The sequence below is a fragment of the Diabrotica undecimpunctata genome, chromosome 7 (assembly GCF_040954645.1).
Source record: "Diabrotica undecimpunctata isolate CICGRU chromosome 7, icDiaUnde3, whole genome shotgun sequence".
Taxonomy (NCBI): domain Eukaryota; kingdom Metazoa; phylum Arthropoda; class Insecta; order Coleoptera; family Chrysomelidae; genus Diabrotica; species Diabrotica undecimpunctata.
Genome location: NC_092809.1, coordinates 61,644,386 through 61,662,044, shown reverse-complemented (window position 1 = coordinate 61,662,044; position 17,659 = coordinate 61,644,386). Strand labels below are relative to the sequence as shown.

The 17,659-nt window shown below is 31.5% G+C and overlaps 2 protein-coding genes across 2 annotated transcripts in view; one reads left to right on the top strand and one right to left on the bottom strand.

The window, feature by feature from the left end:
* Positions 1–1,061: 1,061 nt before the first annotated feature.
* The window catches only part of LOC140445423 (excitatory amino acid transporter 3-like), a 251,423-nt gene continuing 234,825 nt past the window's right edge, over positions 1,062–17,659 (top strand). The window contains exon 1 of the mRNA XM_072537436.1: positions 1,062–1,208. The gene's annotated coding sequence lies outside the window, so the exon portion shown is untranslated. The remainder of the gene's footprint in view (positions 1,209–17,659) is intronic.
* On the bottom strand, positions 13,701–14,111 carry LOC140446401 (uncharacterized). The gene has a single exon (XM_072538948.1). It carries the CDS (start codon positions 14,109–14,111, stop codon positions 13,701–13,703), a length of 411 nt encoding a protein of 136 aa, XP_072395049.1.

Below are 17,659 nucleotides of genomic sequence, written 5' to 3'. Positions count from 1 at the left end.
TTAGGTTTTTTCTATTTAAATAAAGATCTATCTATCTATCTACATGTATTTCAGATAAGCTTTTTTCTTTTCTTTACATTTTTTCTTCACTTCTGTACAAAACCATGGAGTTCTTCGTCTTGGGAACGATTAATTTTTATTTATATTTCTTTCACCAAGAACTTCCTTGGTCGAGGCTAAGATATTAGACTTAATTTTTGCCCAGCTTTCTTCGACTCAATCACTTTCTGTGATATATGTGTTTCTACTTTTTTCGGTTATTCTTTTTTGAAATTGGTATCTTGTGGAGTCATCCTGTAAGCTTTCGACTTTTATATTTGTGATGCATTCTGGTATTTTGTTATCACATATATGTGTTTTTATAAATAGTAAGATTGATTTACTAGAGATATTATTAAGAATATTGAATGGAGTAATTACCCTTGTACTCTATATCTTTATATCATTGGCTAGTTGTTTAGTTAATTTGCTGTCGAGGTCAAGAGAGATCTTACAAGTAAATTCACAAGAAGCTGATGATCGGTAAGATGAGATTGCTTATGCCTGCAATCATTCGGTACCTACCTGTAAAAAAGTAATACATAAGCCAATCGACCAAAAAATAGGAAGATGTAATGGAGTTGATAATTGGTAAATCCTCGTCATCAGGTAAGCATCATCCAAAAAAAAAAGAGATAAACAAGTCCAGTACTAGAAGACACAAAGGTAGTGGATGAGGAAGAGTGCTTAAAAATTGGAAGCTATAATATGCGTTTAAATATTTCGTTTTCTTTAATAGCGACATATTGTTTATTTGTAAGCCTATTGTAGATAAAGTGCAATATGGTAAATTGTAGATAGATGTTTCTTTTAGATCAAAATGCATGTAACATCCTGTACGAGGTAATTGGTGTAAGAGAAACCGCAGAACCGATCAACAGTATAAATGGCTTTTAAACCCTGCACCATAATAATTATTCCCCCGGTCTATTTGCGTGTTGCAAGATTTGGTGGGATCACAACCGCCAATTGTCAATTTGTCCGCCATCGCCATCATCATTTAGATTCAGATTCAGCAGCAATCGCAGTTCGCAGTTCGGTGTGTGCGTATTTGACGGGTGTTCGTTTTGTGTATGTGGCAACAGTTGCTGTGCGTTTCCTTCCAGAGGTTCTCCCTCCAGATTTATTAAGTTCAATTTGACAGCAGGAAATATTCAACTGTTAATACGGTGAGTTTTAATCAATTGTTTAATTCATGGAGATGCGAATACGGGGGTTATTCTTTTAATACACCGGGATGTAAAATTAACGGAAATACTTTCGAAACAATGTTAGACACTGTTTTAAAAAATATAATAATAATCTAAGAACAGGAATTTCATAACTATTGGTTTTGTCCATAAAATATAATTTAAACTTTATATACTGTATGTTTTACATTTATAATCAAAACAGAACCGTATGACATATTTTATTTTTTTTTTAATTAAAATATATTTTACTTATTATATTTTGTAAGAATTAATCACACATATCGATAAGACATATATTATTTGACGTTTTGTATTCCATCTTAAAAATAGTTTTTCTTTATTTTTTTCTATTATCCATTTTAAGCTCTCAGATATTGGATTGGGATATATGTCGAGTTCCACAGAAAATATCCACTTTTTGATACCAAAAACATTGAATTTGAAATATGAGGGCACTCTTGCGACCAATTTTTTTTATTCTTTAGTACTTCAAGCTGAAGAGAAAATAGCCCTGCCACCCAGAACGAGGGTGATCGTGCCTTTTTTTGCGAAAGGTCGAAAATTAAATGATCGAAATAATAATGATTTTGGAGTTTAAAAATATCGCGACTTAAAATCACTGTAGAAACTCTCCAAAAACACATACAAACCTTTATAAAAACCAAAAAGTTAAGGCCATTTTTATAATTTTAAAATATTGCTTTTGTTTTTCTGTTCATTCTCAATTTACAGGGTAAGTTTTACGTAGGTATGGCACGCCTCAAAAACTAAATAAAAAAATGTGCCGCCTCCCGGAACGAGGGCAATTGTGCCTTTTTTGTGAGATTTCAAAAATTGGATGAGCGAAATAATAGTAATGCCGCGATTTTAAATCACTGTCGAGTCTGTTCAATAGTACCTAGAAACCTGTTTAAAAATCTAAAATGAAGGCCTTTTTTATACTTTTAAAAATAATGCTTTTGTTTTTCTCTTCATTCTCAATCTACAGGGTAATTGTGAGTATGAAACGCCTCAATTATCTCGGAAACGGGTTGCACGATTTTTATAGATTTTGTTGTGTAAGAGTCTTGTGATTAAAACTGTAAAAAAAAATAGTGGCACTACCCCAAACGAGAGTAATCATGTCTTTTTTTGCGAATTTTTAAAAACTGAAAAAGAGATATAGTTGGTCAGATAGCCAAGCGAGCCAGGCAACCGATTCTCATTTGCTTCACTATCGAATGGTTCAGTGGATGTGGGTTCAAGCCCCGGCTCGGTGTAAAGAAAAATAAAAAAGGCTAACGCAGCAGTTTAAAATTCCTTAACGAATCTGCGGCTTAGACTAGAATATGCTGGTGTCTGATCCGCCTATGGTGGAGCAGTACGGCAAGAGATATTTGCTTGCGGCTCGGTGATACTCCTCCATAGATCCCTACCGGAAGGGTGTGGCGCCTAAATACGGGTATATATATATATATATATATATATATATATATATATATATATATATATATATATATATATATATATATAATGTTTTGGATGGGTTGGAGTCAATAAAAAGGACTATTGGTTAACTATTTATTATCTTGAGCTTTGAATTGTGTTTACAATTATTATCAAGAGCTGCTAAAAAAGACAAAATATCTTACAAAGTTGAACTAGAAAGAAAAAAATTTTTTGTTAACTCACCAAATAAAATTAGTTTGGTTAATAAAATTGCTGCTAATACATATCAAAAAGAATTAATACAAAAATGTCCTTATCCAATAAATGCTTCTCTGAAATTTTAATATAATTTTGAAAACATTTTCTTAACACAAAAACAATTGAATTTATAAATAAGTTAAAATAGCGACCAATTACAAATAAGCCTCAATGTCATAAATGCCAACTTAAAATTTTTATTTTTGATAATTATATTGCCAAAAATAAAATTTTGTTTAAAAATTCTTTTTTTTGTTTAGTAACAAAAAAGAAGAAGATTTATTCACCATTGATAGATGTCTGAAAAAATGTAACAGATATATGGAAAATTAAATCAAAATGTGATATTTTACAAGTTTCATATATAAATTATAAAGAAATAATATAATTATAAATTTTGCTTAGATTTTGAATTTTTGATCTTTTGTTTAAATTATTATCACTTTTGCTAATACAAACCATTTCCAAAAAAGTCCTTTTGAATTTATTACTTTCACTACATAAAATTTTAATGTTATCAAAATCCATAATATGGTCTTTATCTATTACATGCTCTGCCAAAGCACAAGATGGTTTTTTAATTCTGCAATCACTTTTGTGAGAAATAATGCGATTTGAAAGATTTCTTTCGGTCTCACCAACATACTCAGCTTCACACTGAGTACAACTAATGCTGTATACTACATTTGTTTTTTCAAATTTGTCTATAGGATATTTAGTTTTGGAATACCTATAAAGATGAAATAGTTTTGATGTTCTTTGTTGCTATTTTGATATTGTCAATAACCTTTAGTGTTTGTATTAATTTAGGTGTTAATGATGGTATAAAAGGTAGTGAATGATAATAGATGTTCTGATTGTTAGATACAATGTTTTGAGATTTAGCAAAAAATGGTGTTAAGTTATTTATATTAACAATATTAGAAAAAAGCATCCTATGTAGCATATCTGGAGGATAATAGTTTTCAATTAAAATATTTTTTAACAATTGAAGATCTTCTTGTAGATAACCTGGATGAAAAAGCTTTAAAACACGTTCTTTTAATCCTGTTATAAGGTTCATTTTCATCTTATTTGGATGATGAGTGTAATAGCTTATAAATCTATTACTACATATGGGTTTTCTGAACCATCTGGTTTTCAACATATTGTCTGTATTTGTTACAATTCTCATGTCAAGGAATGGTAGAGAATTATCTACCTCTTCCTCAACTGTAAATTGTATATGTTGATTATGATTGTTGAAAATGTTGACTGTTTCATGAATTTTGTATTTAGGAAGTGCCAAAACTAAATCATCTACATATCTTTTAATAAAAGGAATGAAAAAAGTGCAATTGTTGATACAATCACTGATAACATCATCCATGACATAGCTACTTAGAATGGGTGAAAGACTAGATCCCATAGGACTACCAAAAATTTGTTTATAAAAGACACCATTAAATATAAAAATATTAGAATCAAAAACAAAGTTGATAAGTGTTTTCAAATGTAATAAGTCAATATTAGTGTGTTGCGAAATCTCATTCCAATGTTTTTCAACACTTATGATTAAATCTAAAGGTAAATTGATAAAAAGAGACGTTACATCAAAACTAACTTAAACATAATGTTGTGGTAATTGGAAATTATTAATGAAAGAACTAAAATCAAATGAATCTTTAATGTAAAAATTGTTGTTTAAATTATAAGCATTAGTTAAGATGTCAGTGAGGAGCTGTGCTATTGGTCCATTAGGAGGGCATAAAGATGAAACAATTGGTCTCATAGATAAAGTTGGTTTATGTATTTTAGGTAGAGCATAAAACCGTGGAACAATAGAATTATAAATTTTGAGCTCTTTTGCTTTTTTATTAACAATAAATTTCTTTCTGTTTAATTTAGATACTAGACAATTTGCTTTTTGTTGCAAAGTACAAACAGGACTCCTTCTAAGTGTAGTGTAATAGTATCATTTAAGAGTTCTCCAGTTTTTTGTAGGTAATACTCTTTAATCTTTTTTCTTACTCTTATATATATATATATATATATATATAGTATATATATATATATATATATATATATATATATATATAGTATATATATATATATATATATATATATATATATATAGTATATATATATATATATACCGGTATATATATCATTAATCAGCATATCGCATCCACTGCTGGACATAGGCCTCCCTCAGTTCTTTCCAGTGTTCTCTACATTTTATATACATCTCTACGTTTTATATCATCGGTCCATCTAGTCGGTGGTCGTCCTCGGCTTCTTTTATAGTTTCTGGGCCTCCTTTCCATAATACGTCTTGTCCATCGTCCATCTTGTGTTCTGGCCAAGTGCCCTGCCCAGTTCCACTTAAGCGTCGTGATTCTTTCAATGACGTCTTGAACTACTGATCTTTGCCTGATTTGTTGGTTTGTTATGTGGTATTGAAGGCTCACGTTCAGCATTCCACGTTCCATGGCTCGTTGTGTAACTCTGAGTTTATTCGCAGATTTTTGCGTGAGTGTTGCTCTCTGCTCCATAAGTTTGTACAGGCAAAACACATTGGTTATAAACCTTTCGCTTAAGACACATGGGAATTAACTTTTTAGAATATGGCTTAATTTGCCAAATGCCGCCCATGTCAGGCCTATTCGCCTCTGTATTTCATGTGTTTGATTGTCTCTGCTTATTTTGATATCGTGTCCCAAATATTTGTAAGTGTCTGTTTGCTGCATGGTATTATTGTCTATAGTTATATTTCCACTTATTACGAGTTTGTCATAAGTTTAGTTTTCTCAAAGTTTATTTTTAATCCTGCTCTTTCAGACAGACTTTTAAGCGAATGTATCATAGAAACTGTATCCTGTAAGTTATCTGCGATTAATACAACATCATCTTCAATCCTTAGATGATTTAATCTTTCTCCATCTATATTGATGTCCATATCTTGCCATTCAGTGTTCTTAAATATTAACTCTAGAGCTGCCCTGAACAATTTTTTTTTAAATATTGTCTGTTCGTGTAGTCGTATACTTAATGTAGCGTTCTCGTAGATGTTTTTGATTAGTGTCGTGTACCTGTAATCTATTCGGCTTTGATTTAGGGCTTCCAGTACTGTTTTAAACTCTACAGAATCAAAAGCCTTCTCGTAATCGATAAATGCAAGAACCAGTGGTATGTTGTACTCGATGCACTTTTCGATTAAGATCTTTATGGTATGCATATGGTCATTTGTGCCATATCCTGCCTGTTCCTTGGGCTGATAGAAATCAAGTTTAGGTGTTAGTCTCTTTGTTAAGATTTTCATAAAGAATTTGTACATATGTGTCAAGAGGCTGATGAGTCTATAATTTTCTAATTTAGTAATATCGCCTTTTTTGTGTAACAAGATTATCACTGCATTGTTTCAGTCTTTTGGAATCGTACCAGCATGTAAGCATTTATTCAACAGTTCACTTACTGATTTTATTAGAATTTCTCCTCCTGCTTTTATTGCCTCAATAACAAGTCCATCATCACCAGGCGATCGATGATTCTTCATTTCCTTCAAAGCTGCTCTTACTTCTGACACAGTATTGGGTAAAAGTATTTCCGATCCCTGATTTATGATAGTCTTTACTCGTGTCGGGATATATATATATATATATATATATATATATATATATATATATATATATATATATATATATATATGAGAGATATAATAGTGACTTTGGAATGTAAAAATAAAAATATCGCAACTTCAAATCGCTGCAGAATTTGTTCAAAATCTACTACAAACTTTTTCAAAACACAAAAATGAAGGCCTTTATTTTACACTTTTAAAGTATTCATTTTTATAGTTTTTGGTGTGTAAAGTTCTTGTGATGCGACCGATATTATGGTGGTATTTACATTGTTGTCAGATCTTCCGTTTTTATGTATATTTTTGGCTTTTCAAGCCTTTAAAAAATAGTGATTATTTTTTATATAATATTTCCTAGACCTAAACTAAGGGCCAAAATTCTGGAAACTTTACAAAAATTATCGTTTTTCTAGCAACACTCGTCTTATGATTGTGATTTATATCGTTTATCAGTACAATTACATTTTTATTTTATTGTTTTATATTTTTGCTTAATATTTTATGTATTTCTCACTCTACATAAATTAACATAATTATTTAATAAAATATGGAAACAGATTTAAGCGAAACGCCGAAAATTCGAGATTTGTGAATGACAACATTGGCGATACCGTATTGCGTCAGGGTTTTGCCACAGTTTAATGCTAAAAGAATAGCTTTTTATAAATTATATATTGTTAAAAGAATAGAATTCTTTTCAATGTACTGTGGTTTTGCTAGTCAGTTGACGACCTAATTGGAAGCGTTTATTACAGTTTCGTGCGACTTCCAGTGTTTATTTGTGACTTTAGCTAGTTGTTACTAAGGTGATATTATTTAATTGTCAGAGAGAAATACATTAGTGTCGATTCAATGAAAATGGCACTTAGAAACCTAAAACGTGTTGACTAGTCGTCAGGAAAGAGAGCCAAAGCAATTTTATCCTTCAAGAAGAAGGTTACACATATCAAGAAATAGCAAACAAATTGGGTGGTAGCGCCACAAAAGGCAGAGGTAATGAAAGTTTGTAAACGTTATACAGGAATATACATAGGATGGACAGACGAACAATGAAGTAAGGTAATTTGGAGCGATGAACCCAGAATCTCGATCTTTGGGACTGACGAAGTGAAGTTTATTCGTCGCCGACTGGGAGAAGACCTTTTGCGCCAATGTACTACGGTCACTACGAAGCATCCTGTGAGTGTCATGGTATGGGCTTGTATGACCATAACGAAGTTGGACGTTTAATTAATACAAAAAAATATCAGGAAGAGATACTGCAAGCCAAACTGCTGTGACTATCAGACAGTTATTTGAAGGGGATGCTCAACAATACATCTTTCAGCAGGATGGAGCGCCTTATCATACGCCTAAGACTTCCATGGAATGGTTGAGAAACTAACGTTACTATCCTACCTTTGCCTGGAAATAGTCCCGATCTAAATCCAATAGAAAATTTATTGTCAAGGCTGAACGTATTAGTATCACGCCGAAACCAAGTAACAAGAGAGAACTGATAGAAACCATTATTCAAAACTGGTTTAGAGTTATTACAGGAGAAGATTTGGCTCGTCTCGTGAACTCTAGGCCTCGCAAAATCAAGTCTGTCCTAAAAAACAAAGGTTATCTCACCAAATACTAATTTTCTTGATAATAACCATTGCACCATTTTTTTAAAAATATATCCACAATAGCTAACAGCTGTTGTTTTATTTATTTTTAAATTTTTAGAGGGTTTTTCTTCTTAAAATAGATGTTAAATATTAAGTAGAAGCATAAAACCATGCTATAAAATTATAAATAAACCTATAAATAACATAAGTGTTGTGAAAAAGAGGAATGCTGATAACAAAACTAAAATTTTTCGACAATTTTGGCCACTAGTGTAAATGCCATAATTTGAAAGTTATTGCTACTTTACATTATCTTCGCTGAAGTTAAAGTAATACATTTAGATTAATAAAATCGTTTAATTTAAATAATCTTCTTAACTAGACCTACTGACAATAAACTAGAAAAAGGTTTAACCATTTTAAACAAACTGGTGCAGTAAAATAATTATATGGATAATATAGCGCAGAAAATCTACAGCAGCTGAAAACAAATTCATGTTAAAGAAATTAAGAATTTTATAAAACCAGTAAAGGCGATTATAGCAGATTCTCAAAATGTCCGTTTGTTTCAATACAACAAGCCATGTGATTTTTAAAACTTTGCAATACATTCCTGAATATTGGCAGGTTTCGTTTTATAAACGACGTGTTTTAAGTGACCCCACTAGAAATAGTCTAAAAGATTTATGTCGGGTGATCGCGCGGGCCATTCGGTAAAACCACGCTTTTTAATCCATCTTCTGGTAAACACATTATTTAGGTATTACCTCACCACACACGCATAGAAAGGTAGAGCACCATCTTTATCAGATGAGCACATAGAGCATATAGAGCACATCATTATGTCTTAAAACTCTTCTCGTCTATCGAAATCATTATCTGACAACTCCTGAACTAATTTTATTTTGTATGGATGGAATTTCTACCTTCTGAAAGGTAGAAACAATGCACTTATCAATAAATCAGTCCAACTGGTAGCATATGCAAATAAAATACATATCATAAGCAGAACCTAAGCAACAGGTGAGACTGCGTCTACGGAATTTTATCACATGCTAAACAAATAGGTCTGTCTATACTTGAGAATCAAATTTGTAGGCAGTAAATTCTCCGAACTGTGAATGCGATAAACCAACAACATCGTTGCCAGTTTGTAATGATAGATATTCTAGCAATTTATCATTTAATCATTGACATGCAGCAAAATTATCATATTAATGATCGTTTTGTATTTGTTAAGGTATATAATAAAATGTATTTAGTAACATCAATATTTATGTATAATATTATATTTATATACAATACTTATATATAGAAAACATCTAAAGTACGATAATATTCTTTGTAAAAGTCATACATGACAACATCGCATTCTAGGACCGGTAGAAAGGAATAGTAGATCAACGTTGTCATAATATAGAGAGAGATAAATTGCTCATTGACTTCCTAGCTTAGCATTCAGTAGCGTATCGTTCACACTGTTGCAGTGACTTTTAAAAATTAATCTTAATATAATATGATATGAGACTTATATTTAACTTTGAAGTGTATACTTCTTATCACAAAAAAACACTTACTTTCAAATTCCATAATTTTGTACAAAACATACGAGACAAAGAAACTTTCTATGACATTTAATGACAAACTATAATTTTTTTTTAATGACATTTTTTGTTTGTTACAAAAATTAATTATCAAAAAGGCAGGTAGAGAGATTTACCCTGCTGTTATTTCAATTACTTATTAGTTATTATTGGAATTACTTATATTTTAAATATACTAATTTACATAATTATGAAAATCCAATTCTGAACTTGCCGATTATAGTACATCCACTAATAATTTTCCAACATAAACATGTCTCATTCTGGTATCAAAGAGACCGCCTTTCAAATCAAGGTTGTCAGACATATTTCCTAAAATTCCTAAGGTTATATTTAAAAAATATTCTCTATTCTCTATTCGTTATTATTCAATTGCTAGTCAACGAACGACACTCTTAAAAAATAATATGAACATATTCTCAAAAAATATATATATAAATTAATTAACTAGGTACTAATATTTCCATGGACTCTTCACTAATGAATTAAAGCAACCGTGAACTTTGTATATATTACTTATATTCTAAGTAATTTTCGAATATTGGCAACATTGTAGTCTGGAGAGAATTTGAACGTTCGACGTTGCCCTGTTGGTGAATTTAGCGGTAATACTTTTATAGATATAATGATCGACTTTTAAGAAATCAGACAACTTTTAAGAATCCAAGTTCTCAAAAACGGTTTCAAGAATTGTATTATTTTTTTCCAAATTTCATTGATTTTATACCTGGAAACATGAAAAATTGCAGATATATTAATAATGGTATTAAGGTTATATTCACTAATTTTAAACTCATGCATTATGGCAACAGCGAAGGCGCAAAGCCGTAAATTCTAATGAACACCTGGTTGTCTGGCTATGTGACACCCTAAAATATTTCCTTTTGCAGAGGCGGAGGCTTATTATAAGGTATAAGTAATATAAGTTATAAGTAATATTATATTTTTCTAGGATGGCATTTTTTAAGATGCATCAACTTCTGTGTTATCAATAAATAATGACAATTATGTTAATGACAGCTCCGAATTAAAAAATAAAGATTTGCACGTACAATCCCAAAGAATAGTTTTAAATATGTATGAGTGTTTGAAAAAAGAAAATATTGGGATGGCTGATAATGCAATTGTTTCGAGAATTCATGTATTAAAAAAATCGGGTATAAGACGATATATACAATTATTAAATTAGGCATAGTTACAGATCATTCCTTAAAACGAAAGCGACCAAATAAAAAATTGGGTAGGATTGACACTGCTGCAAAAGACGTTATTCAGCGAACAGTTTACAATTGATAATGCAATTGTTTCGAGAATTCATGTATTAAAAAAATCGGGTATAAGACGATATATACAATTATTAAATTAGGCACAGTTACAGATCATTCCTTAAAACGAAAGCGACCAAATAAAAAATTGGGTAGGATTGACACTGCTGCAAAAGACGTTATTCAGCGAACAGTTTACAATTTTTACAAAGAAAATAGAGTGCCTACTTTAGAACTGAGTCGTGAAAAATTAAGAGATTTCCCTGAATATAATTATATATTCCGCCGAATTCAGTGATTGTTATGGATAATGCGTCGGATCATTCCCGCATATTAAATAAAATACCTAATAATAACACGAAAAAGGACGAAATTTTAAAATTTATGCAACTTAAAAACATCACTGTTCCTAAAAAGATTCCAGTAAAGAAAGAATTAATTAGAATGATCAAAAGTCGGAATTTTAAAAACGAATACGTTATTGACACCATTTTCAGCAGGCACGGCCATACTCTTTTGCGATTACCCTCATACTATTGCATTTTTAATCCAATTGAAATGGTTTGGGGTACCGTAAAAAAACGATTGCGAAAATATAATCAGTCACCAACATTAAGCGCAATGGCCATTGAGAATATTCGAGAAATAATTAGTGGCATTAATAGCGATGTGTGGAAAAATTGCGAAGCTCATGTTGTAAAAATAGAAAACGAATATCCTGTTTTACCGGCAATAGCACCAATAGTTATCCAACCTGGGAACGATTCGACTTCAGAAGACTCTGACGATTCTTTTCAGTCCTTCTAATTAATTTCTTTACAGCTATCGCGATGCATCTTGAACACTAGTATTCATTATTATACAGTGTGTCGCATTTAAGATGAAGACACCTCTATATATCAGCTACTAAAATACATACAGATTTGACATTTTGCACAGTCATACATGTTGATAGTGCACATTTTTTTAAGATAGTCATCTGAAATTTAAATTTTAAACGCGGCTTACTGCGAATCCACAAACAGGGTAAATTTTCGATATTTTGCTTCGCGTTAGAGAAATCGGAAAAACTTATTTGGAAAAGTTGTTCCACTTATTGTAACCGCACATACCAAATTTCATGACAAAATTCGCAATTTTAGTTTTTCAGTATTATTTGTAATCTCGATCCTAAATCTACAATTGGCTGTCTAAAGATGCATCTCGGGACAGCCAACTGTCCGTTTTAGAATCCTGACTACAATTGAAGAGCTTATTTCCAAAGTGTCTTACATCCATATAATGAAATCCATGAAATTACAGATTTTCATACAAATTTAACATACAAATTATACAATTTTACAATTTTCATATGCACTTTTAAATGGTAAATAAGAAGTTGTTTTGGTACATATAACTTTATTCTAGACTTGAAGAAATCTATAAAGTTTAAAAAAAGAAAATTAAAAAAATCGAAATTTTGGATTTAAGACACTTTGGAAATAAGCTCTTCAATTAATGAAAAAAGTAAAAGTGCGAATTTTGACATAAAACTTTGTTATGTGGGGTTATAATAATATTTGGAACATCTTTTCCAATTAACTTTTTCAGATATCTCTAACTCGAAGCAAAATATTGAAGATTCACCCTGTTTGTGCATTAACAGTAGGCCGTGTTTAAGAATTAAATTTCAGTTGACTATCTTAATTGCTGGATAGACAATATTTTAAAATTTTCTGACAGAATGAGCCATTATTTACAGATAATTGTAAAAAAATATTATGGTTTATGTAAAAACTAAATAATAAGTCCAATATTCTTATAAATCACTAAAATTAACAAGCTTTAATTTGAAAGAATTAATTTGTTATTTATTCGATGTTGTGAGCCCGCTCCCATTTGAAAAAAAAAAACTGATTCTGTCCTTTGAAGAGTCCTATTCAAAAATGCCCCGTTTAAACAAATCGAAGGTTGAAGGGTGCCGGACATTTTTGTCGGAAACAATTCAAATTCAAAAGATCACTTTTTTCTGCTACGGAAAATATTGCTCCGATTTCTCACCAAAATCAATGTTGATACTTTAGTTTAGATACTCTTGAATCTCAAAAATACTCATTTACATATTTTTCAAGCCTCGAAAATGCATATTAGGTATCGCATTTTTCGGATTTTAAATCGCCTATATCTCCAAAACTATTAACTTTTGAGAAAAATGACATAGATCTTATTTAGAGTCACCCAAAAACCTAAAAAATATTTTTTGGAGCACAAAAGGTGATATTTTGAATTTGTTTAAAAAATTGTTTAAACAATTTCTGCCCAAAAATTGAGAAATTTTCCTGAATATAATTATGTAAAAATTAATAAAAATTATATGATTTTTCTTGAAATATGCGTTTGATAACTGATCCCTTTTCTTAATTTCCACGCCAATGATCGGCATTGGCATCAAAGAATCTCAAAAGCCGACGCTTGGCAAATTGACGATGGAAAAAGTATACATGAAGTGAACTTTTACTTTTAGTGAACATATAAACACTCACACATATATATTATAATTAAATAAAATAAATCGAATCGAATATACCTAATATATATAAGAAGTATTCATTTTTTTTAAGAGCAAAGTATATTGGTACAAAATGTATAATAAAACAAACTTACTTACATACGAAAGTAATCTTAATAAAATGGTTCGACCTCCACAGGAAGTTAAAATATTAATCATCGTATGAAGACGACTCGTCGGCTGATAAAGAGCTATCGCGATCACTATTATTTACATTGATAATTAATGGTTCAACCAAAATGTCCACTCTTGTGTCTAAGTCCCACATTCTATCTTCTTCTTTTATAGTGTGTCTTATACAATTTTTCCAAGACTCAGGTGTGACGTTTTGTATGGCAGTAGCTAACAAGCACTTCACCTCCTCCATTTTAAAACTCAAGTTTTCCCTTGCCACTTGGTTTTTTATTTGAGCCCATATAAGCTCGATAGGGTTCAGCTCAAAATGATAAGGAGGGAGGCGATGTACAATTATGTTGTTTGCACGAGCCATTTCATCGACTGCATATTTCTTGAAAACGGGTATATGTATCCTCGCGAGGTTTAATAATTGTACTTTCAACATGTTGTCATTGAATGGTATATTTTTTTGAGAGAGCCAGTTGATTATTTCACCTTTTCGCCAGGCAGTCGTTGGTGATGGCTCCAACCGTCGACTGTGGTATGACGCATTGTCCATAACAACGACAGAATTTGCTTCAAAGCTTGGTAGAATATTTGAAAACCAACCTACGAATCTTTGAGCGTCCATTTCCTCATGGTAATCGTTGATTTTCTTGGATTCGAATAGTAACCAGCCGTTGTCCAAAAAACCCGAATCGCTGCCTATATGTGTTATTATGAGCCTCCGTCCTTTACCCACTGGTGTTTTTAATCCTAATGAAAGCTCTTCAATGAAGGCTTGTCGACGACTTTTAATTTACAAATCTTGCCACACCTTTGAGACAGTATGACCTTGATTTAGCCAAGTTTCATCTAAATAGTAAACTTTTCGTCCTTCACGACGATACTCTCGGATTTTTTGTAAGTAATTTCTCGGCCACAAAACAATTTCATCTTTTTCTAAAAGAACACTATTCCTGCTTCTTTTTATATATTTAATGTTCATTTGTTCTAATGTTCGCAATAAAACACGTCGTGATATTTTGAGTATTGAATTATCGGAATTTATTTCAACTTCAACTTTCTTTAAGGTTGGGATTTCGTTCCGAAAATAGAAAGCATGGAATTTCCTCCGAATAGCATATTTGGTATGATCTTCAAGCTGAATGCGTTTTCTACCTCTGGTTTCAATGGTTTCAACATGTCCATCATTCAATTTGCCTTCACTTTGTTTAAAATTGTTTACAATTCTGTATATACTTCTCGTCGAAACTTTAGTCAAATCACTACACAGGGTAACTACATCGTTGACCGACATACTTTTATTCCTTTCACGGAGTCCACAATACACATTGAATATAATAGTTTTTTCTCCCATTGAAAAATTTGGACGTCGTTTACTTTTACTGCTTTCACTTTCCATATTACTCACAACAGTAAAATAAGTGTTCACTGCTTAGATAATCTAATCGATATGTGAGTCATGTCCTGCGGTGGGGCCACGATGAGTAGAATACTATTTTGCTGACGTCACGTTGCGTAGCAACGACGAATAGAATCGACGGTTGCTGGGCAACATGACGTCAGCAAAATAGTATTCTACTCATCGTCATCACACCACTGTTTACTTCGATAGCAAAACAACTGAATACCTGAGTAGCCGACTTTCACCGACTATCGCGGTTTTAGGGAGGTGTAACTATTACCTTCTAAACTAAAATTATTATTTATTGTAATTAATTCAAATTTATAAAACAATAATAAAAAGTAATGGGTTGTACAGCAATGTAGTATATCTTTTCTAAGTAAAAATATTAAGAGAATAAAAGTTTTGATTCTAAAAGTATGTCGAGTGGGAGATAAAAAAAATTGAACGTATTAAACGAGCACTGAAAGATGTATGTGGCGTCCTTCATCATTTTTAGTGGCGAATTTTGATTTCTCGTCCCAAAAAACTCCAGCTTACCAAATTTCGTGTTGTTATCCCATGCCTGTCACGAAATATTTAAAAATAAAAGTTTATGTTGACCCCCTTTATTTTGGTTATTATCAACTTTCGTACTAAAGTAAGTTAGTTTAAATCGGCCTATTTTAATCTCAGGAATCTAAGATTAAGTTATGGCCATTCGTTACCAAACACCACGTATATTATATTAATATATATAATAACCCAAATGTCAATAATAATCATATTAAAATAAACATAATTATAAATAGGTACATATTTATTTAATACAAGTAGCTTTGTCGTAACTTCTTATGATATTTTTCGTACGCCATTGGAAGACCTACAATAGCAATGAACCATCACTAATACTTCCAAGAATTTACTGCCTAGATTTCTGGATTCTGACTATAGTAACGAAAAAGGCCTAAAATCCTAGTACAATGTCGATCGGAGAGAGCAACACGACCCTACCTGACAGTTGACAACTAAAAAAGTAGATAGCTTTATATATTTAGGAGTCAACATCACAAAGGGCATCATTGACAATGCAGAGCTTAGCAGAAGAATCATCCTAGCCAATACGACATACTTTGGTATAAGCTCGATTTCAATTACGTGACGTACATCAAAGAACTAAGATATGAAACTACAAGACCATAATCCGACCGATAGTGAGCTATGGATGTGAAACTTGGGTGTTTGTATCTGTAAACCGCATAAACATCTTTAAAAGTAAGATACGGAGACGAATACTAGTCCCTATAAATGAGAACAACAGTTGGCAAATCAGATACAATTATTAAATATATAATATATATAAAGAACCACCTTTATCTCAGTTTGTCCGGCTACAACGTCTTCAATGGGCAGGCCAAGCATTTGGAAGGAAAGAAAACCGGAAGAAAACCGAAAAACTGATGGGAGGATGATGTAGAAGAGGACGCCAGAAATCTCCTTGATAGTCGATCGTGGAGGAGAATGGCTACTGACGTAATATATGGAGAGGTTTGGTAAGGGAGGCCAGGACTCGAAACAAATTTGTATAGTACTCAAGTGTGGATCGTCTTTTACCAGAACACAAGCATCATGTTTGTTTTCAGCTCATACAGTTTTCTGCACCCTGATTACGATTAATCTTTTACTGAACCAATTTCGTTAAACTTTTTTACTAATTTACTGAGTTTTGTTATGGGATTTCGATTAATATCTAAATTATTAAAGATATTACACGTTTCATGTTGATTTCTACGCATATCACCATATACTAATATCAGACATAAAATATATACAGATATACAATTATTCATTGTGACTTTCAATACACTAACCATACTAATTTATTGAAACGTCATAGTTGTTATTCTTACAGTCATTGGCATCTAAATGTAGTATCTAAACTTTGGCAAAGATAATGTAAATGTAGCAATAACTCCGAAAATTATGGCATTTAGGTACTTACAGGGAACATACCATAAAAATAATCGGTATTTCTTAAGGACTTTAAAAGGAAACAAATATACAGCATAATCCATTTGAAATAAGCAAGTTCATTAGATTTCCAGTGAAGATCTGACAACAATGTAAATAGCTCCATAATATCGGCCGCATCACAAGACCCGTATGCAACCAAAATCTATAAAAATCGTCATTATTAAAATTTACCCTGTATATTGAGAATTGAGAGAAAAACAAAAGTTTAATTTTTAAAGTATAAGTAAAAAACGCCTTCATTTTTGTTTTTTAAAAAGGTTTGTAGCTGTTTTTGAACAGATTCTACAGTGATTTTAAGTCGCGACATTTTTACACTACGAAATTACTATTATTTTGCTCATTCATTTTTTGAAATTTCGCAAAAAAGATATGATTACTCTTGTTCCGGGTGGCGGCACTATTTCTTACTAAAGAAAAAAAAAAGTGGTACAGTAGGCGGTATCATAGACTAGCGCGAAATTTAATACTATGTTTCTGTATTTATAAAAAAAAATATGAAACGTTTTAAAAATCAAAATAACAAATTATGGTCAGTTTTGACATTTTGTATACCTAATGGCCACCTCCTCGTT

What these genes read in the sequence shown, in the direction of transcription:
- LOC140446401 (XM_072538948.1), bottom strand. Translation starts at nt 14,111, where the DNA reads ATGTTGAAAGTACAATTATTAAACCTCGCGAGGATACATATACCCGTT.